This window comes from Microplitis mediator, chromosome 8, assembly GCF_029852145.1.
Source record: "Microplitis mediator isolate UGA2020A chromosome 8, iyMicMedi2.1, whole genome shotgun sequence".
Taxonomy (NCBI): domain Eukaryota; kingdom Metazoa; phylum Arthropoda; class Insecta; order Hymenoptera; family Braconidae; genus Microplitis; species Microplitis mediator.
This window is the reverse complement of record NC_079976.1, coordinates 22,172,617-22,198,306: the sequence shown is the minus strand read 5'-3', so window position 1 is coordinate 22,198,306 and position 25,690 is coordinate 22,172,617. Positions and strand designations below refer to the sequence as shown.

Genomic DNA, 25,690 nt, shown 5'->3' with positions numbered 1-25,690 from the left:
TCCCCACATCACATTCTGACCAGTGTATATTTCGCCTAAATACGTTTCCACGAAGGAACAAAATGCCCAAATCATAAATAGTCAAAGTGACAAAATGTTCAAGTCACAAAATGCAAATATTTCAATACGTTGGAATAAAAACGCGCCTAAGTAACAATTTGACCAATTGAAAAAATGTCAAAGTTAAAAAATCCTGAAATCATACTTCGCAGAATTCACGATTCGTCCAAGTGACAATTCGTCAAAGTTATAAAATGCCCAAAAAAAAAAAAAGGGAGAGATAACTTCAGTCAATAAATTAGAATTCTATAGTAAAATTAGGATTATCATAACAGTGACCAGATGATAGATAAAAAAAATCAGCGGTAAATTTAAAAACAAGATAATTGTATATTATAATAATAAATAGTGCTTTTTGGAATTGAACAAGAAGTAAATTTATCATCTCTTATATTTAATAAAAAATAAACTAATTACAGTAATTTAAGTAAAAAATAATTATTGAAAAAACAAAAAAAAATTTTTCTTGGAAATTTAAAACGAATTACTGAAAGTAATTACCAAGTCCAAATAAGACATAAATATAAAATATACATATAATTACAACTTGACTCATTTCTATACATTATTTTTACACGTACCTTTAAATTTTCAAGCCATATATATATCGTTAAATTTTTTTTTTACTAACTTTTCAAAAACTGATTGAGATTTTTACAAAAAATTTGAAGTGTATTCTACACATTTTATAAATTAGAGTCAAACTTCAAATCTTTATTGACAAATTCACTGTTAACCATTTTTTCGATTTTCTAAAATAATTGTTATAAATTTACTCATTTGATTAATAAAGATTTGAAGTTTGAAGTGTAAATTTTTTTGTAATAATCTCAATTAGTTCTTTAATTGTGAAATTTCTACTATTTGGAAATTAATCGTATATAAAATAAAATAATTTTTAGTTCAAAATAAAGTTTTCTAAATAATTGTTATCTTAAAAATTAATATTTAAAAAAATTGTTTTGATTCACAGAGAGTAAAAAAAAAATTTAACGATATATTTATGACTTGAAAATTTAAAGGTACGTGTAAAAATAATGTATAGAAATGAGTCAAGTTGTAATTATTTGTATATTTATGTCTTATTTGGACTTGGTAATTACTTTCAGTAATTCGTTTCAAATTTCCAAAAAAAATTTTTTTTTGTTTTTTCAATAATTATTTTTTACTTAAATTACTGTAATTAGTTTATTTTTTATTAAATATAAAAGATGATAAATTTACTTCTTGTTCAATTCCAAAAAGCACTATTTATTATTATGATATACAATTATCTTGTTTTTAAATTTACCGCTGATTTTTTTTATCTATCATCTGGTCACTGTTATGATAATCCTAATTTTACTATAGAATTCTAATTTATTGACTGAAGTTATCTCTCCCTTTTTTTTTTTTTGGCATTTTATAACTTTGACGAATTGTCACTTGGACGAATCGTGAATTCTGCGAAGTATGATTTCAGGATTTTTTAACTTTGACATTTTTTCAATTGGTCAAATTGTTACTTAGGCGCGTTTTTATTCCAACGTATTGGAATATTTGCATTTTTTGACTTGAACATTTTGTCACTTTGACTATTTATGATTTGGGCATTTTGTTCCTTCGTGGAAACGTTTAGGCGAAATATGCACTGGTCAGAATGTGATGTGGGGATTTTGCCTGCAAGCCGATCTACAGAATTCTCGGCAATTTGCTCCATTTAAATGACCCAATAAGAATACTACACCATTTAACTTCGTTGGGTAATTTGCACCATTCAAATTACCCAATCAGATATTACACCAATTAGCTCCGTTAGGCAATTTGCATCACTCAAATTACCCAATAATAATATTGCGCAAATCAACATTTTGGGCAATTCGCACCATACAAATTATCCAATAATAATATTATTTAAATTATTAGTTTTGTGAGGTGATTTTCTCTGTTAAAATGAGTGAAAGTTCGTTTTCGGATTTTAACTGTGGAAAATATTTATAACAAAAGTACAATATTGGAAAAGGTAATTATATCTCTTTTTAATTAACATACTTTCTTGTGAACGAGATTTTTAGATTCATTTGTTTTTTAAAATTTCAATTGGTTTTTGTTTTATAAACAAAATACAATCATTGTTTTTTTATTCAGCGTCTTGGATTTTACTAACTAACTGAACGTGATTATTGTAGTGCAATTTAATTTGCTTTTTGAAATGTCTTAAAAACCAATTTTAATTTTAATGATAAAAGTATTAAGTTATAATAATTATGGTATTTAAACGTAAAATCCGAGCAGGAAATTCAAAAAATTTTGTTGGAAATACATATAATATCCATTCTTCTGCTGGGCCTAACTGCTGGTATGTATATGATATTATAATACATTTTCTTAAAAAAATAATAACAATTTTATAATTAAAAGTAAGTTAAATTTTTTTTTTATTTAAATAGCAATGTCATTTTCATCTCTCTCACAACAGTAATTTTTATTGTTATATTGTAGGTATGTCAGATGCAATCAGAGGTCCAATAAAAACAGTCCTGGTTACGGATGTGCTGGACGTGGGAAACTGACAATTTTCCCTGATGGAAGGGAGGAAATCGTCGTGTCAGAAGTCCACAGACAAGAATGTCCACGTGAAGAACGCGTTCTACCGATTCACGCATTTAAAGTGGACAAAAAAAATCGCGCGAAAACGATGCCACTTTTAAGTGCACTATCAGCAGAATACGACGCACTCATTTCAAGGTAAGTAATCGACACAACCCTTGATCCCCATCCACAACTTCCCATAGAATCCACTTAAATGGGTAAAAAAACTGCATAAAAACCAATAGACGTATTGGTTTCTATGCGATTTTTGACTAATTTGAATAGATTCTATGTGAACTTTTGGATAGGAATAGTCTCCTTATATTTTAACATGTTGTTAGTCTTCTTATGTTTAATTTTTTTCCCGCTTAAAGAAAAACAATAGATTCCGAGGACTCTATATTTAAGATCTATATTTGGCTATAGTACTATCTCACTAAACTCATTATTCATTTTCATAAAACTTCTATGAGAATTAACAAGAATCTATTATATATTATGAAAGTTTTTAAAGAGAGTTATCAATGGTTTTTTTTTGTTTATCAACAGAATTTCTTTAGCTGCAACATTAGTCCCTTACCCCTCTGTGAGAGGTCAGATGGGTCGGGATTTTCGAAAAAATTTGCCAAATAATTTTGTGAGCTTTTTAGCATATAAACATTTTCTGATGTCACCGCTAGCCCAACCACATCTTCGATATCAAATCGAAAATAAAAAAATGAAATCATAAAATTTATCATTAAAACGGAAAGCTTTGGGACCAACTTTAATGAATGTTTGGCTTTTTTTAGTCCTAAATTTACAAAGTACTTCGACAATTCATCACAAATGAATGTCGATGGTACGTTCAGATTTGAACCAAATTTTCGCCGTAAATATCTGAATCCTTATCAGCATCTTATATTTTCTGGTGGTATTTGTAGAAAGGTAAAGATTTTGAACTGATCCCTAACTAAAAACACTGATTGAAAAATTCTAATTGGATTCAATCAAAAATTTTCGATTGACTATCGATTGGTTTCACTCAGAAAAATGATCGATAAAAATTATTATGTCTTGATTGAATCCAATTTAGTTCCAATAGGATTCAAGTGGAGTTTTTAATCAAGTTTAATTATTTTTTTACATTCAATTATTAACTTAATGACTTTTTTAGATCTATCTAGCAATCTATGTACTCACACGGGAAAAAATGCTGGAGTAGAATTTACCACACCAAACTAGTAAAAATTTTACTACAGTTTGTGGTCGCCGCAATGACGACCGTAGTAACATAAGCCACAGTGTGCGTGATATTTTACTACTATAGGAGTTCTGCTTACTACTGTAATGTGGTAAAACTTTATAGTTTCCACAACTACTCAATGTAGTATAAAATACTTATTTTGTGGTTTTGGGAACCACACAATTTTATATGAATTGGTATCTGTTACTATTTTTGGAGTATACAATACCAGATTACTTGTACAATCTACTCCAATGTGTGGTAGAATGATCGAAAGAAGAAAATAACAGCGCCACCTACAACTTTTGTACTCCATTCTGTGGGTATCCTCAACTTGTGTCAGTGTATTTAATATTATAAATAATATTATAAAACATTATAAATAATAATAAAAATCGAGGCGTGCAATTATAATATATATAATTTAAAATAAATATATATATAAAAAATATAATACAAAAAAATCGGTCTGTCAGTTGACCCTGCGGGCCAGCCCCAAAACTTCCCGCTATTTTCGAGCTCAAGAACCTCGAAAACATTATTGTGAATACATTTTCAAGCTCTTCGAGCTCGAAAATACGTTTGAGTCCTTATTATTTTAAGTTATTCATTAATAAATTCATTTTTATATCATTTTAATTTGATATACTGTAAGTCCGAAGAATCTAAGATTAATTTTTATATTTTTATAACGTTTTCAATATCATAAAAACTAATGATCGTTAACTAACAGATATTTAATTAATACATTACGAATAAAATATATTCTACCCCAGTGAACACATGACCTTATTTTGACGTCATACGTAGGTCATAGCAATGTCACGACATCTGATGTAAATTTGATGTCAATCTACATGACTTTAATATGATGTAAAGCTTGTGACATCATATTGATGTAAGCATGACTCTTGTACGACGTCACAGTTATGACTTGTGTATTACGTACGTTTGACATAGAATCTACATCACATTGTTATGTAGTAATAAAGTCATTATCCGTATATCATAATGACGTAATTTTGAAATCATACATTTATGTCAGTAGCAAAGTCAAGGTTATACGTAATATGGATGTCACTCTTAAATCATATCTTTACATCAGTGACAAGTCAGTATTTTACGCAATGCTGATGTAATTTCCGAGTCATAGTTTTTTATCATCTATTTATTGAAATTAAACAATCATAGAATGAATTTTCAAATATGTGTAAATGTGTAAAAATAACAACTAAACGTCGAACATTTTTGGGGTCAAAGTAATCGATAAACTCGATAATAGATCATTCAGACGTTTTAGATTAAAACATTAGCGTGAGCATAAAAAAATTAACTTTATTTTTTTAAATGATATATCGAAAATATCATTTAGGATGACAAAGAAAATGTCACGACAGTTTGAACTCTTTTGCTATTATGATTTTAAAGTTTAGTATCACAATTTTTCAATCGATTAAATTTCATACGATTTTGTGAAATTATTTAATGTTTCGCAAAATTTTATACAAGATTTTTTAAATTTCACATCACAACAAAAAATTAAAAACTTTTATGAACTTAGTGAAATTTTATACAATTATCATCGAGGCCGACAAATATTGCTTCTATAAAATTTCATATAAGTTCATGGAGTTTTTTAAATTTTGTAAAAATCCATCACGAAAACTTATTAACTCTGTCTTTTCCGGCATTTTACTCTAAATACATCAATTAAGCACGAGATTTGAACTCTCGTGATGTGGACCAGTGAGCAACGTTCAGGACTACCAGCCAAGAGGAGCCGTGTTCGAACCCAGCAGACGCCCAGGATTTTTTCATCATTTAACGTTATCTAATCTTGTTTCAGAATTCACAATGCGTTCGCGCGGTAATAATCAAATCAAAAATTCGGTATTACATTTTATTTTTTTATTTTTCAAAATATTTTTTCCGAATTGATAATTTTGACATAACCCATATGTCATATTGACGTCATAGAAGGTCACACAGACATCACATTTACATCATGCATACGTCATTAGTTTTACATCATAATCTTACGTAAAAAAGTGGGAAATAATGAGTCACACCTGACTCATTCGTGACTTATATCTTACGTAAATGATGACATAGCGTAACGTCACTCTGACGTCAAATTTACGTCAATGTGTTTACTGGGACTATGTTGTGGAGTAAAATGAACCACAGTGGTTATTTAATGCTACTTTTTATTACTACTTACTGTAGTAAATGGTACTACAGGTTGTGTACCACAGTGTACTAGTAACTGTTACTAAACGTGTAGTTATCCTATATATTACTAGTCAGTGTAGTAAATGGAACTCCATTTGTAGTAAATTTAACTACACATTTTTTTCCGTGTGCAAAAGAGATCAGGCGCATATTTTATTAATACATCCATGGAACCATGATTTTTAGCTTGAATAGCTCTGAGAATAGGAGTGATTCCTAATTCAGATTTAGCATTAATATTAGTATTGTTATCTAATAATAATTTTATAACTTCCTTTGTTCCTCTCTCGGCGGCAATGTGCAATGCACACTGAGAGAAAAATTTACTAATGTTTGATAAATTGATTTATCAAATATTCAACTGTATTTATTAAATACTATCCTACACATATCAAATATCGATCTTTCCATCGACTAAATATTAATAAATTGATATTAACATTTGATAGGTCGCTGATCAATATTTAGTAGGAATTTATTAATATTTAATAAACTTTTATCAACTATTGATATGTGAGATTTGTATATAGTATTAATGAGTGTGGTGGCGTTGTACCCTCTAACCTAACATATTGCCTTATACATGCGTTACAACTAATAAATTGTTTTTATGCTTGTTGAAATAATAAAAAAAAAATAAAATAAAGTGTTATAGAAAAATGATTAAAAGAGTGGGGCTTGCTAAATTCGACCTAACCTATATTAACTAAACAAACTGCTTACACATCACGATAGTATATAAGATATGTAGAAACGTAAACTATACACGGAGAGAAATGAAGCTCAATATAAACGAAAAAATACTGTCTGATTTTCGATTTCTACTAGATCTGTTTAGAAAATCATAAATTATGATAATTTTTATGAAAAATTAGTAGAAAGTAATAGGTACGCAAAAAAAATTATAGAGTAGCATAATGATTTTTGAAGTCTTTGATTTTTAATAACCAACAAATATAAAATATGTTATGCTATGAAAGTAATATCAAAATAAATCTTGAAATTTTATAAATTGAGAATAAAGTTTTGATAAACGTTTGCTATTAATTGAAATGTAAATAAAAATTATTATGTGTTATATATTATAGTTTTTTAATTATGGATTTGTAAATTTTTTATAATTTTGTATCAAAAATTATATTCAGCATGAAAAAATTTATTTCAAACAGTATTAAATTCAAAATAAATTCGTTACATTTTAAACTCCTGAGTAAAATTTTTTCTACGAAAAAATGGTTTTTTTGTTTTATATTATATAAATTTTACAATTTTTGATCACACAAGAATTAATAAGAACTAAAAATAATAATTGCCACAATAGAATAACAAAATTTACAGATTTTGTTATGATATTTATATTTACTTCAATTTTTGTTATTATTTACTGGGTATAAATTCTCGAACATTGATTCATTTAAAAATTCTAAAGCTAGCACAATAAAAATTCTTAAAATTTTAAAAGTTTTAGTTTTGTCAGTTGATAAGTTTCATTATATGATCAGTAGAAATTCTACTTTATCAGTAATGCAAAATTTCTCGTGCCAGCATAATAAAATTTGTGAAATTTAAACTGATATTCACTCAGTTGAGGAACAACACTTCTAGAAAATCATTAAAGTTTAAAAAATTAATAACAGTCTTTACACCCATTTAATAAAATTTAATTGAAATACAGCTATTTATAATTTTTTGACAATAATTTTTGTTTGTCTTTGAGTAATTTTTACAACGGTGTTTAAACAAAATAATCTTTTGTTCTGAATGTTCGGATTTATTTGGTTATTTTCCTGATCAGTACTCCGCGGGAATTCATTCAAGAAGCATCCATTTTATTTAGCAAGTGTCAATTATTCAGTTGAGTTTTATGGGGTTGTGTGATTGTGAAAATCTTTATTCTTATTGATTTTAATATTATTATGCTTATGAGATTTGTTTGCATAACTATTTTTACGTTTGATAATAAATTACACACTTACGAATAAGAATAAATTATATTTTTTTTTGTTTTAATAAAATAAAAAACTATTTGATGTATCATTGTATGTAATGTATGTATGTAATGTAAACCTTCTTTTATTTTATGCAAAAAAAAGTTTATTGACTTACCATGATGACGATTATGGGCCCTATAGCTCGCCCCAAGTAATTCCTTTGATGCCTCCTTTGAACGCGAACAAGATGAGCCCCGAAGACTCGGTTCCTTCGTAGAGGAAAGCAATTTTAATTCGTCGATCAAACCACCAGAGCATGAAGGCTCAACAACACAAGAGCTTGAAAGCTCAACAACACACGAGCTCGAAAGCTCAACAACACATGAGCTCGAAAGCTCAACAAAAACTTCCTCCGACTTGATTCTCGGACGACCTTCGGTGAGGTCCGCGATAACACCTCGACTCCCGCGACCGAGCTGTACCGCACATCCTGACCTCCTGCGTCATCGGCCTCGAAGCATGAATTTCGGGTTTGGAAAGGAGGCGTTCAGGCTGCCAGTATCGGCGCCCGGAACAGGTGAGAGTATTGGGCTGCCAGTAGCGGCGCCCAAAGTTTAAATAAGGAGTGCGTATTTAAATAAAATACGGATATATATTTTGCTTCAAGTCCGAGTGACAGGATCAAGCCAGCAGGTTTGTGTAGAGTTCTGGGCTCTACCAGATCTTGTGATCAACTCCCTTGTAAACGACTGACTGTTAACGACTGACTTGATTCTGTCACTCCTTGGTATTATACATTTTCAAAATGTTAACGTTGCATCTCAGGTTTTCTATGAGAGAATCGTCGTGGCCCGAGTCTCATGCATCGTCATCTGTTTAGACTATCCGCGAGCCACGGCGACTCTCTTATCGCAAGAGATTTCCGTTACATTGTTGGCGGTGAATAAAAATAATATCGCCAACAAAGTAACGATTTATTAATTTATTAATTAATTATGATTATAAGAAGTGTCGAACCGTTTATTCGCCCACTGCGGCGAATAAATAATTCGAGACTTCAAAAAAAAAATTTCTAAAAATTTTTATTTAAATTTAATTGAAGCCAGAACGTAACAGTAATAAATGTAAACCGCATGGATTTTAATTTTATGGAAAATTAGATGTATTTTTATTTATTTTATTTCATCCTTATAAATGTTTATTAAGTTAGATGAGTAGTTATGAGACTTTTTGTAAAATTTATAATATTAATATAATAATTTGAACGAGACTTTTCTTTACTTTGTAAATTCAATATTGTACGAATCGTTAAATTAATTTTTGAACTATATTGTCAACTAATTTTACCAATACCAATGTTGCTAAATAAATATAAAATAAAAAATAGAGTGTTTTGTGTTGATATTCTCATATATTTCTATCAATTTCATTTAATATTTATACTGTACGTTTTTGTATATACACATAAGACTATTAAAGATAATTGATAGAAACATATGAGAATATCAACACAAAACATTCTATTTTTTATTTTATATTTATTTAGCAACATTGGTATTGGTAAAATTAGTTGACAATGTAGTTCAAAAATTAATTTCATGATTCGTGCAATATTGAATTTACAAAGTAAAGAAAAGTCTCGTTAAATTTATTATGTTAGTGTCATAAATTTTACAATGAGTCTATATAAATTTTTTAGATTAGTAATATAATTTTTATAAAAGTTAATTTAAAGAGTAAAAGATCAAAAATGAAAATTATTATTTTTTTCAATAAATTTTTAAATAATTTTGATCGTATAAGTAAAATAATTAAAACAATTTTTATTATGCTAGTGGTACATTTTGTTATCACAAGACGGTGAATATTGCATCCTAGCGACACAGTTTTTGTCGTGTCAGTTATTATAACTATAAAATACTTCATAATTTTTATTATGCTCAATACGAAATGCATTATGTTCAAGAAAGAAATTTTTGTCGGCCGCACCGAAATTTTATTATGCTTCAATACAATTAGTAACAACACGCATAACATAAAATATTGGAATATCATACGGTTTCAAGTTTAGTCGGCTAGCATAATAAAAATTTATGGATTTTCACATAAAATTTCATGGAATTTTAACCTTCATTTTTCTCCGTGTAGATCAGTCTGTATTTATTAATATTTGATAAACCACCGATCAATAATTGATAAACTGTTTATTAATATTTAATAAACACATTTACTAATATTTAATAAGCTGTTTATTAATATTTAATAAACTGTATTAATATTTGATAATGACCGACTTGGGAACAATCTAAGTAAGCTGTTTATCAAATATTGATAAATTTTATTAATATTTGATAAATTCTTTTCTCAGTGCAGTTTCTCCAGTCCTCCAACTAAAATTTTTCATCACAGCATTAACATCAATGCCATTTTCTATCAAGTACTTGACGATATCGTAATTGGAGGATATCATGGCAGCATGTAAGACTATATTTTTAATTTTACGTATATCTGTGGGTATATCAGCACCGCTTTCTGCTATCAACTGTTGAAATATTTGATAATTCCCAAGCACCACAGCCATGTGTAGAGAAGAGACGTCCGATACGTGATTAATATTTATATGTGGGTTCTTAAATTATATATGTAATTTTCATCTCCAAATGATATACCCATCATGAGATTACGTAATTCTCTGGTTTGATTTTGTCGTTGTCTTGATCTGCACTTTCTTGATGTTCGCATTCTTGATTGTCGTATTTTTGATATTCTCATTCTCGATTTTCGTATTTGTAAAGCGTGTCGTTATTATCCTTTTCACGATAGAAACAGCATTTTTTTCCACCTGATGAGTTTTGAAACTGAAAAAATTACATGAAAGATTAGTTTTATTTCAAGTCAAATATGTTACTACGCAATTTATTGAGTTTCATAATTTTTAATATTATATTATGAGAATCATGCACTGTTCGAAAAATTAATAAAGTTGAAAAATCCAAAAGTGCGCGCCTAAACCGCTCATTTTATTTTTTAATAATTATTTTTATTATTATTATTTTTTTTTCTCACGAATTTTTATTCGACTTTTAAATTATTCATTTGATTTATTTATTTTTTATTTTCAGTTGAAATTTTATTTATTAAACTATTTTTTTAAATATTCCGCATTTTTGTCGTCGATGTCTCTTTTTTTCATCCTAGTGCTAGGTTAGTACACTGAAAAAAAGATTTATTTGAGCCAAAGATATCGTATAATTGGATATGGCCAAATAAATATTTAATTGTGAGAAAGATATAATATATTTGAGTAGTTTAATTGCGTGAAATAAGTGATTTAATTGTGGTAAAGAAATGATCCAATTGCTACAAATAAATAAGGGCTTCAAATATCTGTATAGTATCGCCAAATTTTAGGTTATTTGTCACAAATTTAATATCTTTACCACAAATATATCAATTACTTACCACAAATAAATTATATATTTCCGTCAAATTATAAAATTATTTGAATCAACTGTCATATTTTGTTGTACCAAATATATTTATTTGTCATTAAGAAATATTTAAAAAAAAGCCACAAATAAATTAATTTATTTGGGACAAATATTTCATTTTTTCAGTGTACTGCTGCCAGTAGTTGATGGAGAGATAAAAGGAAAAAATAATAATCCGGGAAAAAATCTTCTTGCATGATCATGCAAAGTTATTTTCAATCATGCATGACGAGCAGGATTGCAAAGAATGCATTTTTTTTAAATGCATTATCGATAAAATTGATTAATTAAAAATAAATGTTTAATTCAAAATTATTTTAATTATTAATTTTTTCTTAATTTAATATTTGATCAGATGGTAATTATCCTTGTATATATAACAGATTTTATAATTTTAAATTTTACTTTAAAAATTACAATCTCACACTGTGATTTTTTCTACAAATTCTTCGAATTTTATTCTCGGAGACAAAAAAATATTATTTATTACAGTTTCATATAGTAAAAAGTATTTCTTTTGCTTGAATCTATACTCCAAAAATACTAACATATGAAATATAAGCTACAATCTTACAGTTTCATTCGACAAAAGAGGTTTTTTTGACATAGTTATTCACAAATTAGAAAAAAAAGAATTTTTTTCAATGTATTTTAAATGGGAAAGGGGATCCCCCCTCCCCCGTGTGCCAGCTTAATTGTTGAGATATAGAGCTGAAATTTAAGGATAATTTTTTTCTTTATCAAAGTAATTTTTAAGATGTATGTAATTAAAATAAAAAATAAATTTTTTTTCTGACACAGTCTAATAAATGTATATGATCAGATCTGGCCAATTTTCATATCTGATTATATATGGACTCATATAAAATTACATGAAATCATTTTTAACTTCCTGCTAAGAAAATCGATGATTTTCGAAATTTCGGGAAGTTATTGTTTTCACCCCGATTTGCGAAAATCGAAATTTCATCAAATGTCGACGTTCTGAGGTCCTAGGAAGCTATTCTGACTATTTTTAGAATGATGTCCGAGTGTCTCTATACATACAGACGTATGTATGTATGTGTGTGTGTGTGTGTGTGTGTGTGTGTGTGTGTGTGTGTGTGTGTGTGTGTGTGTGTGTGTGTGTGTGTGTGTGTGTGTGTGTGTGTGAACTCTTTGGATGTTTAAACCGATGTGTGTGAACCGATTTGGATGTTTAAGGTGGCAATCGAAAGAGCTTGTTGGCCGTCAACTTTCCTGAAAATTTCAAATCATTTGAGTATACGCGAAAATATTGGCGAATTAGAAAAAAAAAAATTTTTTTTTTTTTTAGTTTTTTATTGATTTCTCAGAAACGAGTTAAACGATCGACTTCAAAATCTAATCAGTTCTAGAACTTTATATGCCGCGTCAAATGCGACCACAACCATCTCATCGGTTAATTTGTTCGAGATATATCGTTGGAGAAAGAAATGGTAAAAAACGGTTTTTTTCGATTATCTTTGAAGTGACTCATCCGATCAATTTCAAAATTTGATCAGCTCTAGAATTCGAGAAAACGCACCGATTGCCACCTCAAACGTCAAAATCGGTTGATTAGTTCAAAAGATATCGGCGCTGAAAAGTTAAAGAGAATTCAAAAGAACGATTAATTATTTTTCAAAAGTTATTTTAAAATGTTTAAAACGAACTTTTTTCATAGAATTTTGGGGGTACCCCATTGTGCCCCCTATACGATTTCGCCTTTCACTCTCCTGTAACAAAGATAAAATTATTTAAAAGTAAACCCACACAGGACATTGAAAGTTCTTAACTTATTCTAAAAATTGTTTTTTTTTTTCTACCAAAATTAAAATCGTTCATTTAACAGTAATGTATTCTTAAAAGGTCTATTATCTAGACTGTTGTCACTATCCAGTCTTTTTCTTAAAAACTTTCTCAAATTATCTGAATATTCTTTCTAATCTTAAAATTTAAATCGGTTAAGACCATTATTGACGATTCTATGTTATAGAAGAATTTATACAAAGCTTAGTATTCATGACTTATGAAAATGTGCGTCTTAAAAATACCCCCATGAAAAAAATTTGTAAAAAAATATATGTTAAAATATGAAAAAAAAACAATGTTGGAAAATCCAAAAGTGCACACCACAATCACTCATTTTATTTTTAATCATTACTTTTATTATATAATATTAATGTACTTTTTTTTTAATATGAACTTTTATTCAACTTACAAATTATCAATCTAATTTTTTATTTCTTGTTTTCAATTTTATAACTTTTTAATAACATTTTTTTAAAATATTCCGCCTTTTGTCTTAGATGTCACTTTTTTTTCAAACAAATTAATACGCTCGTGCTGCCACCAGTAGTTGATAGAGAGAAACAATGAAAAAATAATAACAACAATAAAAATTCAATAGCAGCTAAATTTTTCACGAATAATCACTTTTACGTCGTTAATTAATGACAATTAAACTAAAAAGATTCATATAGTAATTTTCATAAGGGTTCTTGTGATAAAAAATTCAAAGACAAAAAAAAAAAGTTAGGCCGATTAATAATGTCGATCGAGAGTTATCGTGCTTACGAAGATTCATACGTAAGAATTGACAGCACTAGTTTCTTGGATTAAAATAATTAATTTGAAATCAATGAATCAACAAATCGACTCAACGTTGGGTTTAAATTATTCCTTAATAAATTATCTGCATGCGAGTACACAATTTAATAATTTTTTGTGCTATGAAAAGGGTGTAGAAATGTTTTTGTATGAAAAATATTGTCAACGAGGAAGAAAGTACCCCTAGCGCTCTCGAGCTTGAGGTGTGCAATATATTTTTCATATAAATAAAATATATTACAAATACATAAAAAATGTATAAATATATATAAAATATGTATAAAAAATATATTTTAAATAGCTAATATTACTAATATATTTTTTTAATAATTTTATACATATATTTTTTATATATTCTAAGATATATTTTTAATATATAAAATGTATACGAAAATCGGCCAAAAGTTAGCTATTTAAAATATATTTTTTGTACATATTTTATATATATTTATATATTTTTGATGCACTTTTAATATATTTTTTTTATTAATTTTTTTCATGGGAGTATATATATATTGTACTACTGTACAATTGTATATGACTGTCATTACGTTGATTTATGTTGAAAGCATGAATGTTTTCTGCAAACAATTCTACTGTTAAATTTCTACCTGAGCTCCAATGAGTGACGTTAGATATATTTTAACGTGACTCAGCTCTATTGTAGATACGAAAATTTTGCCCGAAGCATTATTGACGTGACTCACGTATCTCATTAGTGTTTACTTTGAAATCGTCTAAACAGAAACATTTTCTAAACTTAAATTTGAATTGTTTTATTTTTTTTCTCAAGCATGAAAATAATCTTGAAGTTGAACTTCTATGTTACGCTATATCACTTTTTTTTAGTTAAAGTATTTTATGTGAAATCAAAATAAACAAACATTTATTTATTTATTTTTTTTTTTTCGATGATTTTATACAACATTAACTTTTAAGATTTATACATTAAAATCAGTTATTATGATATTTGATGATAAGCGAAGATTTGAACGCATATAAAAGATAAAAGATTCACGGATTTTTTTGTTTGTTACAAATAATTTTAAATAATTATTATTTTCTTTAAAGACAATAATAATATGAATTTATTTGAAAATCGAGGATGTTCTAATTTCTTATTGCCAAGAAAACAAATTGACTTTTAATTATAATGATTTATTGTATGATTTTTTTTGTAGTATTTATAAAAATTTTAGTACTGAGAAACTAAACTAATTTTATTGTTTATCTAACTCTCATAATTCTTGACTTTTTTTACTCAAATTTATTATCATGAATTTAAATTACCGGGATAATGATTATTTTGCATCATGTAAAACTCAAAAGTAAAAAATAGTAGTAAAATTAAATCGAAAACGTATTATTTTGTGTCATTTTTTATGCTTTACGATCAATTATTATTATTTTTTCATTGATTTTGATGGGAGAGATCGAATTTTCTTTAAACATTTTATTTAAATGCAAAATTATACCCTTCGTCATCAATACAACTTTAGAAAAATACTCTAATTTTCATATGAGAAAAAAAATTTGAAGTTTGTATCGCAGTGAAAATATTATGCTTTTACAATAAATATCAATGCTACAATTAAATTTGCAAATTAGAATTATCTTCAGAGATAATTTTAATTCAGACTTGCAATTTCCATTATCTTTAGAGATAATATTAATTTTATTTATTTTTATTTTAAATATATTTTAATTAAATAATTACTGTTTTTGTGACTAACATTCTGCTTTAAAAAAAATTTTGTTGATGAAGTTGTTATTGGGATAAATAATTTTAGAGATATAAAAAGAAATACTGCGTGCCTTATGTATTTTTATATAAAACGTTAAAGTAATTGAGCACGAAATTTTGACCCAAATTAAAATTTTTATTTTTGGAGCATAACAAGTGAGATCCACTTAAGGGGCCTACCCCCCCCCCCCCCCCCACCCATTTCGTTATTTAAATCCCCAAGAACTTAGTATTTCCTTAAGTATATGACCAGTTTGTCCCTTCTTCCCCAAATTATGACGAGAAATATTTAAGAGTAGGGGTACCATAGAAAGTACCATAGACATTGACATTTAAAATCGTTTTTGGTCTTGAGACGATCAGTCACATAGTTATTCTTGTATTAAAATTACAAACTCAAAATCAGCGGTTGTTTATAATTTAACTTTGAATTATTACAAAGTAAACAATGACTCTAACAGAGTAAAGTGCTAAAGTTCGTTAAGTCAAAAGTTAATTGGTTATAAATCGACAATTATTAACGAAACCAAGTTTTTCACAATGGAATTAAATCGTTTCACTTTTACCTACGAATATGTTTACAACTTGATTGATCGAGAAGTTATCGAAGATATTAATACAGTGTTTCCAGTCATGGGTGGATTAACGCTGCTTCATATAGCAACTTTCAATAATGACAAAAAATTGGTGGATTACCTGCTCCGCAAGAAAGCTGACGTAAATTTACAAAGTCAATATTGGGGTACAGCTCTCCATACTGCTGTTATAATGGAGTATCTGGCTATAACTGAAAGCCTAATAAACTATGGAGCAGACGTTAATACTCGATTACTTGGGCACTTCTGTAAGAATTTGACCCGCTTCAGGTACGCAGTTGATCAAAATGACGAAGAAATTCCTGAGTTTTTATTGAAACGAGATGAGGATGCGAGTTCGATCTTGAATCAGTGTAAATTGTGTATTGCCAAAACACCATTACAAATCGCTGTCGATCAAAGTAAAGAAGAAATGGTAGAGCTACTTTTAAAAGGTAATGCTGATCCGAATCTTAATACTCATATTTGTGGAACACCACTAATCTGTGCAATTAATAAAGGAAAGTTACCGATTATAAAGCTTCTTCTGACATACGGTGCAGATGTTAACAGTCTAAGTGTTCCTGGTAATTTACAAGCAAGCCCGCTACATTTAGCTGTCGATATCCGAAACTCGGAAGCAGTAGAATTGATCTTAAATGATTGTGTCGTTGATATAAATATAGTGACAGTGCATAAAAATTCAGCGCTTCATTACGCAGTTTTCGCGAAAGACGATAATATCATAAGACAACTTCTTAATGCTGGTGTTGATATTAATTTAAAAAACGTTGATGGTGAAACAGCATTTACTTTAAAAGTAATTCATTCACAAAAAGTTAATGACACAATTACCGAACATATTGCAAAACTCAGTGCGGCGAACTTTTATGTCAATGAACAAAATTTAGCAGTCGTACATAAGAAAAAATTCGGTGAATTACGCGACCAGTGTTTAAGTGAAATTGAAAAAATGAAGATAACATATGTTGGTACGAGTAATGTTACAATTTATAATGTTTTGTGTAATAAATGTGAGCACAAATTAGCTGTAAGTTTAAGCTACGTTAGCGATAGTACTATTTCAGATTTGGACCTTCAATCTCTTTTTCCACTGTACGGTAGAATGATAAGTTATCGTTTGCAAAAAGCATTAGAACGAGAAAAATTGTTATTCAATGCTATTTGTTCAACTAATGATATTTTCGATAAAATCCAACTCCCAAGTTTTTTTACGAGGGATATTTTTAAATTTCTAACTAATAAAGATTTGAAAAAATTACAATGAAAAATTTATAGGAATGTTTTTAATTAATATTATCAAGATTGTATCAAATCAGTAGTTATCATGAGTTGAATTACTAAGTCATTAAAATGAAACATTTTTACGGGTGTAGTGTTGATAAGTATAATTAATAATAATGTAGAATTAAAATTAATTATTTAGTTCATTCTTCTGTAATATATATATATTATGTATATGACATTAAGTTTATTATTTATCTTTTAAGTGTGTAATTAAATCGATTAAGTAGTATTTGTACTTTCTTATAATTTTATAACTACTTACGTATATATTTTCAAGTTATTTCACATAAAAGAAATAAATCCATTGTAAAATAAAAAAAAAATAATTCTAATTCGGATTCAAAAATCATTTTTCAATACATAAGTTATTTATAATAAGTTCGTAGTTCGTAAGTCGTAATTTAAAAATTGTAATTACTAATTTAATTTGTTCATTTTTATAACATATTTGTATATTGTATATATCAAAAATAAATTATTGCATTTTTAAAATTTTGTATAATTGTCACAATTTATTTTAATGTATAAGTATTTATTAATTTTCTTTAATCCCAATTTTTGCAATTGTTTTTCATTTGATTTTTTTTTTGTTGTTCTCTAACCATTTCAAAATATAATAAGTAAAGTAAAAGTAGAATAATTAAATAAAAAAAATAAAAAAAAAGAAAAAAGTACATTTTTGCTCCAAATATCGATTTTTAATAAGTATTCAAAACTTTAATTCGAAAAATTTACAGTAGAAAGTGGGAGGGATGTAGTATAAAGTAATCATAAGTTTAAAATTTCATTTATAGTCATTAATTATAAATCAAAGTCTCCATTAACGATTAATTTAAAAAAAAATAATAATTAAGAACGAGCTCGCTGATTACAAGCAAGATTCTAAAACAGGTAAGTGCAAATGTCATATTAACGATCTAGCATCCAACTGTACATCCGCTTTCATTGCCTGGATTGGAATTTAAAGTTTGAATGTCAGTAGCCAGTTAGAAACAAGTAAATATATGACCAATGGTGTGATCAACTATTAGTTTAAGCGTAAATTGTAATTTGCAATTTATAACTAAGCAGAAACTACTAATGCTATCATTATTCACACTTATTTTTATAACTTAATTACAAAGTCAGAGCTGTCATTTACGTAAATAAAATTAATGATCTAAAATTACTATTAATCAAATGACAAGTACCAAAGCTTAAATTGCGAAAAAGCCTTCAATCAACGGGCAGAATCATGATTTCTTTCTTTCCAAGAAACGAAACGTATATTTTTGCCTGCAGGCCGAAGGCATTCACAATTTACGCGATCACAAATATTCATTCGCGGCATTGAACCGAAATTAGGTTCTTTCGACTGGCGGTATTGACACGGAAACTTTAAGTTTCGATGCTGGATTACAATAATTTGTGCTCTCTTAAAATGAATCAGTGAAAAATGCTGCAAATCGGTGAATATTCACTGCATACACAGTCCTAAGTATACAACTGATTGAATAAGTGGTATACTTGGGACTGTTTATGCAGTGAATATTCACTGATTTGCAACACTTTTCACTGATTCATTTTAAGAGAGTGACATCATCGTTGCAATGCAGGCAATGAAAGCGGATGTAGTTGAACTGGATCGTTAATATGACATTTGCATTTACCTGTTTTAGAATCTTGTTTTCTAAATCTTGTTTATAATCAGCAAGAACTTAAAAATTAATCGTCAATGGAGACTACGATTTATAAGTAATGACTATAAATAAAATTTCAAACTCCCGGGAAAAAAAGTTCTTATATGATCATATATAAATCATATAAAAGTGACTCATAAAATCATATAAAGATTTATAATGAAATTGATCCTATAAAAACTTATATGACTTTATAAAATCTGATATAATCATATAAAGTTATATATACCCAGTAAAAATTGATTTTACCTCATCATATATACAATAACATATATATATGATTAGATCTCAAAATTGGCAGGATCTGATGATATATAATTATATATAATCATGCATGAACAAGAAAAAAAAAACAAAAACACTTATCGATTAATTGCTATTTTGCCAAATGGTCGCCCATCCAAGTAATGTTCTGCCTCAATGCTGCTCAACTTTGATGATCGCTTGATTGCCGTCTGCTTCTCTAGTCTGCTTTACCCTTATAAGTATATAACAGTCTGTAGCATTACTTAAATCAAATGATCAAATTGATACATCCTACATCAGTAATGCACCAAATATGATCAAATTTTATCACATTTATGTTTTATATAAAATTATAAGTTCCTTTAAGATAACCTGCTTATGAGACCATATAAATTTATATATAAGAATCATAATACTATATAAACTTTTATACAATCATATATGATTTTGTATAACCGTATTAAACTCTTTTGTAATCATACAAATTTATTTTTAACTTCATATAAAATCACATAACTTTTTATTAACTAGCTGAACTCTTAGAAGAATTTTATAAGGTCATATAAAATTTCATATGATCATATATAACTTTATATGAAGTTATATCGAATTTTATAAGATTATACGAATTATTGTAAGAATTTTATAAGATCATATGAGTATTTATATGATCATATATGACTGCATATAATTTATAACATTTTATCTGGTAATGTTATAAACTCATATATAACTTTATACAAAATCATATAAAATCCTTATAAAATTATGTAAATTCTTATAAGAATTTCATAAGATCGTATGAGCTTTTATATAATCATGTATGACTATGTATAAGAATATGAAACTTTATCTGGTATTTTTATAAAGTTATATATAACTTTATATAAAATCATATCAATTGTTATAAAATTCTTATAAGATCATATGAATCCTTATAAGAATTTTATAAGATTATGTAAGCTTTCATATAATCATATATAAACACATATGCTTATATATGATTCTATAAGAACTTTTTCTCGGGTTTATATAAAATCACATCTATTTTTATAAACCCTTATAAAACTATATAAATTCTTATAAGATTTTTATAAGATCATATGAACTTTTATATAATTATATCTAAGGATATAAAACTTTATCTAGTACTTTTATAAAGTTATATATAACTTTCTATAAAGTCATATCAATTTTTATAAAGTCCTCACGAGAGTATATTAATCCGTATAAGAACTTTATAAGATCATATAAGCTTTTATGTAATCATATATAATTTTTATATATTTCTTATATGATCATATAAAATCTTTTTTTCCCGGGCTTGTAATTACTTTATATCACATCCCTACCAATTTCTACTATAAATTTTTCAAATTAAAGTTTGGAATATTTATTTAAAATCAATGTTTGAAGCAAAAATGTACTTATTTTTTTATTTTTTTTTTATTTAATTGTTCTACATTTACATGAAAAAAAAGCAGTTGAAAAACTGAACTTATACCTGAGTATTTATTACAGTTTCGTATAATAGTAAAGCGCTGCGACTCTGAAACTGTAAAAATTACATTTGTTATCCAGGCATAACAAATTATATTACAGTTTCAAACTCGATATTGTCCAGCTCTCTATAGTAAATTTTAGAAAAAAAAAATAGTTTTTTTTAAATAAAAATTTTTCTTTAATTATTAAAAAAAAACAATCGATTAAATCGATGTTGATCATGGATGGAAAGATATTATCAAGAGATCATTATTAAAAAAAAGAATATCTAATCTTTTTTAGTTGATAAGAATTATTTCGTTCCATATTTTCATCAACGTAAGCTTCGAAGATTGATAATATAAATTTTAAAGTGATAAAAAATTTTGTAATATTTAAAATAGAGAAATATCATTATTTTCAGGCAGTATGATTTTAGATGCAAATATCTTCGATATAATTCAATTTGGGAAAGTTTTAAATAAGACCTTTTTTGTAGATCAGGAAATTTGCTACAAAATCTTTTATGCGAAATTTTTTGTATCTTCATTTGTTCGGAAGTTATAAATTTTTTACCCAATTGCTAAAAAAAAAAAATCGAAAATTATAAACAGCCACCTCTTAATATCAATATTAAGAGCTCAAATTTAAACTGGCGCCATGTTTCAAGATACCTTTCCGATTTTTCAATCTCCTTTAAAAAAAAAAAATTTAGTTCCTTAACTTGAAACAGTCTAATATATATATTTATATATGTATATACATTTATACATAAGCTTTCAAACCAATATATCATAATTCTGTGAAAATTTACACACGAAAATACATAAATGTTTTTGTTTTGAATGCCGTAGAAATTATGAAATTTAGTTGATGAATAATTTAAGAAAATAGAGGATTCATAAGGAACACATATATACTTATTAAAAACTGAGCTTATACTTAAATCAATAGGTTTCTTTAGTAATAAAATTTTCAATAATCCCACTAATGAGTTCAAAGTAGAATATTACCGACAAATCAATAGATCTATGATAGTTAGTAACCTAAAATATGCAGTATTATAGCAACGAATTATTTTTAAAATCATATATTATTTTATTAAATATAAGCTTCATATGATATTTAATAGAACTAATAAATTAAGTTATGACTAATTAATTTATTTGGATTAATAAATGAGTAAAATAACATGAAAAATCGTCGAAACATGAAAATGATATCTGCCAGGCTAGAAATAACATATTTAACAACAGGAAACGGTTGCCTCACGTTAATTCAGTACATCTTGATCAACATAACTCAGATATTTACAATTAATAAATACAAAATTTTATGATTTTCATAAATTATTTTTAAGTTAACTATTAATAATTTTTGAGTGAAAATTAGGTTTTTATTAATATTTATAATTATTCATTATGATAATATAAATATACATTCTTCGTATATTAATTATTATGCTATTGTATATGTAGAAATAACAATTAAATAATTTTTTTTGTCTAAATAAATTCATCAAAATAATTAATGTATAAATGTTTTATTATTGTTTTGCGAAAAAAAAAAAAAATTAAATAGATCCACTGTTAAAAGAAAAAAAAAAGTCATTCTATCTAACTTGAAATTAAAAAAAAAATAAAACGAATGATCATTTAAAAGATGATCGTAATAGAAATAAAAGCTAATAAATAAAAAATTTCATTAAAATGAGTCTAAAGATGTTTTTTTTCTATGAGGATACATATTAATTACTCAAAATCGATTAATTTTAAATTATTTTATAATTAAAATTTATTAAAATGACTAAATAAAAGAATTTGAAGTCATTTTATGTCGTCGGTTAATAGATATCGTTAAATAAAGAAAAAAATAAATAAATAAATAAAAACCATTAAAATATTAAAACAAAGTACTAAAAAAAATTTCAATTAACGCTACGACCGTTTTGAAATACAAAAAAAAATCAACAGTTGGTTTATAATAAAAACACCAGATATTTTAATGCGATTGTATTATAATTTTATATCAATTAAAGCAATGTTTAACATAAGTAAAATTAAAATTATTTACTTATTTTAATCACATATATAAATAAAAAATTGATATAAAAGTTGTAAATGACTTATTAGAAAGTTATGTAATTTTCAATCCGTTTTCGGATATTTAGCTGTAGAAATTAGAAAAAAAAAATTTAATATAGTCTACTATAGTTTAATAATTTTTGATAATATAAGAGTACATAATATAAGTATGGAAAAATTAAAGATAATTAATTTTAATTTTTTTTATTTTCAAGTGAATATAGTAAAAATGATTATATATTGATAAAACATATATAAAATATAATACATATTGATAAATATGATTAGAATTTATTTGAGAAGTAGTTGACTTTTTAATTAAAAATGTCAAATAATTAAAACAAAAAAATTATTTATTTACTTAATTAAAAAAAAAAAAAAAATTAATAACAATAATAATAATACTATGTGTATTTAAATAAATAATTTTATATTGAAAAAATAATTAAGTACGAACAGGTAATTTAGATACAGGGAGCTACCGTTGTATCTGCCCTCGCTCACGCAGCTAACAGGTAGTGCGCAACTACAACCTTTTTAGACGCCGGCTCGTACTAGTATGGAAGAGTAGTCAGTTGAAGCGGCTCGAGTAAGAGCTGACAGATACTGACTACGGCAAGTTGTATACTATTAACGTAACACTACCACGGGTCGATGTCTATGACTGAATGACTCTTTATGTGGTAAATCGCTACGGCGTTTATATAATATTATGTATAACTTAAAACAAGTATACAAATATGAAACTGAGTATTGACTTACTTGTTTCCGAGCAAGAATAAAATATCACGTTTACGTGTATAACAACCAAGTCGCTTTGATAAAAATATCTAGCGAGAGTAATATTTACAAAAATGAGAGGATGGTTGAAAATTAAAAGTTATTATTCAATTTTGTGAATAAATAATGTTAATTTAAAATTTTCAAGTGTTGTAAAAAGCAAATGCTTTAAACAGCACCACTTTAACAATTGTTAGTATTTTTTAAAGACTAACATGTATGTTTAAGTGAAAGAGGAGTAATTCTAGTGTTTTATAAATAAAACATAAACGAAGCTCCCTGGTTGATCCTGCCAGTAGTCATATGCTTGTCTCAAAGATTAAGCCATGCATGTCTCAGTACATGCCGTATTAAGGTGAAACCGCGAATGGCTCATTAAATCAGTTATGGTTCCTTAGATCGTACCCACATTTACTTGGATAACTGTGGTAATTCTAGAGCTAATACATGCAAACCAGAGTTCCGACCAGAGATGGAAGGAACGCTTTTATTAGATCAAAACCAATCGGTGGCTTGTCCATCGTTACTTTTGGTGACTCTGAATAACTTTCTGCTGATCGTATGGTCTAGTACCGACGACGAATCTTTCAAATGTCTGCCTTATCAACTGTCGATGGTAGGTTCTGCGCCTACCATGGTTGTAACGGGTAACGGGGAATCAGGGTTCGATTCCGGAGAGGGAGCCTGAGAAACGGCTACCACATCCAAGGAAGGCAGCAGGCGCGCAAATTACCCACTCCCGGCACGGGGAGGTAGTGACGAAAAATAACGATACGGGACTCATTTGAGGCCCCGTAATCGGAATGAATACACTTTAAATCCTTTAATGAGGATCCATTGGAGGGCAAGTCTGGTGCCAGCAGCCGCGGTAATTCCAGCTCCAATAGCGTATATTAAAGTTGTTGCGGTTAAAAAGCTCGTAGTTGAATCTGTGTTTCATACTGTTGGTTCATCGCTCGCGGTGTTAACTGACATGTTATGGAACGTCCTACCGGTGGATTTAGCTAAGGTCAAACTTGGCGGTCCAATTTAATCCTATCGCGGTGCTCTTAATTGAGTGTCGAGGTAGGCCGGTACGTTTACTTTGAACAAATTAGAGTGCTTAAAGCAGGCTTATTTCGCCTGAATACTGTGTGCATGGAATAATAGAATAGGACCTCGGTTCTATTTTGTTGGTTTTCGGAATACCGAGGTAATGATTAATAGGGACAGATGGGGGCATTCGTATTGCGACGTTAGAGGTGAAATTCTTGGATCGTCGCAAGACGAACAGAAGCGAAAGCATTTGCCAAAAATGTTTTCATTAATCAAGAACGAAAGTTAGAGGTTCGAAGGCGATCAGATACCGCCCTAGTTCTAACCATAAACGATGCCAGCTAGCGATCCGCCGATGTTCCTCCGATGACTCGGCGGGCAGCTTCCGGGAAACCAAAGCTTTTGGGTTCCGGGGGAAGTATGGTTGCAAAGCTGAAACTTAAAGGAATTGACGGAAGGGCACCACCAGGAGTGGAGCCTGCGGCTTAATTTGACTCAACACGGGAAACCTCACCAGGCCCGGACACCGGAAGGATTGACAGATTGATAGCTCTTTCTTGATTCGGTGGGTGGTGGTGCATGGCCGTTCTTAGTTGGTGGAGCGATTTGTCTGGTTAATTCCGATAACGAACGAGAC

At 27.8% G+C, this 25,690-nt stretch overlaps 1 protein-coding gene and 1 non-coding gene across 2 annotated transcripts in view; both read left to right on the top strand.

Annotated features, from left to right (window-relative positions):
• The first annotated feature begins 16,404 nt into the window (after positions 1-16,404).
• The window catches only part of LOC130673934 (putative ankyrin repeat protein RF_0381), a 16,867-nt gene continuing 7,581 nt past the window's right edge, over positions 16,405-25,690 (top strand). The window contains exon 1 of the mRNA XM_057479150.1: positions 16,405-17,490. Coding sequence (XP_057335133.1) covers positions 16,405-17,490 — 1,086 coding nt within the window. The remainder of the gene's footprint in view (positions 17,491-25,690) is intronic.
• Positions 24,295-25,690, top strand: part of LOC130674091 (small subunit ribosomal RNA) — a 1,910-nt gene continuing 514 nt past the window's right edge. Inside the window, exon 1 of the ribosomal RNA XR_008990987.1 lies at positions 24,295-25,690. This exon is cut by the window's right edge and continues 514 nt beyond it. This is a non-coding gene — a ribosomal RNA (small subunit ribosomal RNA).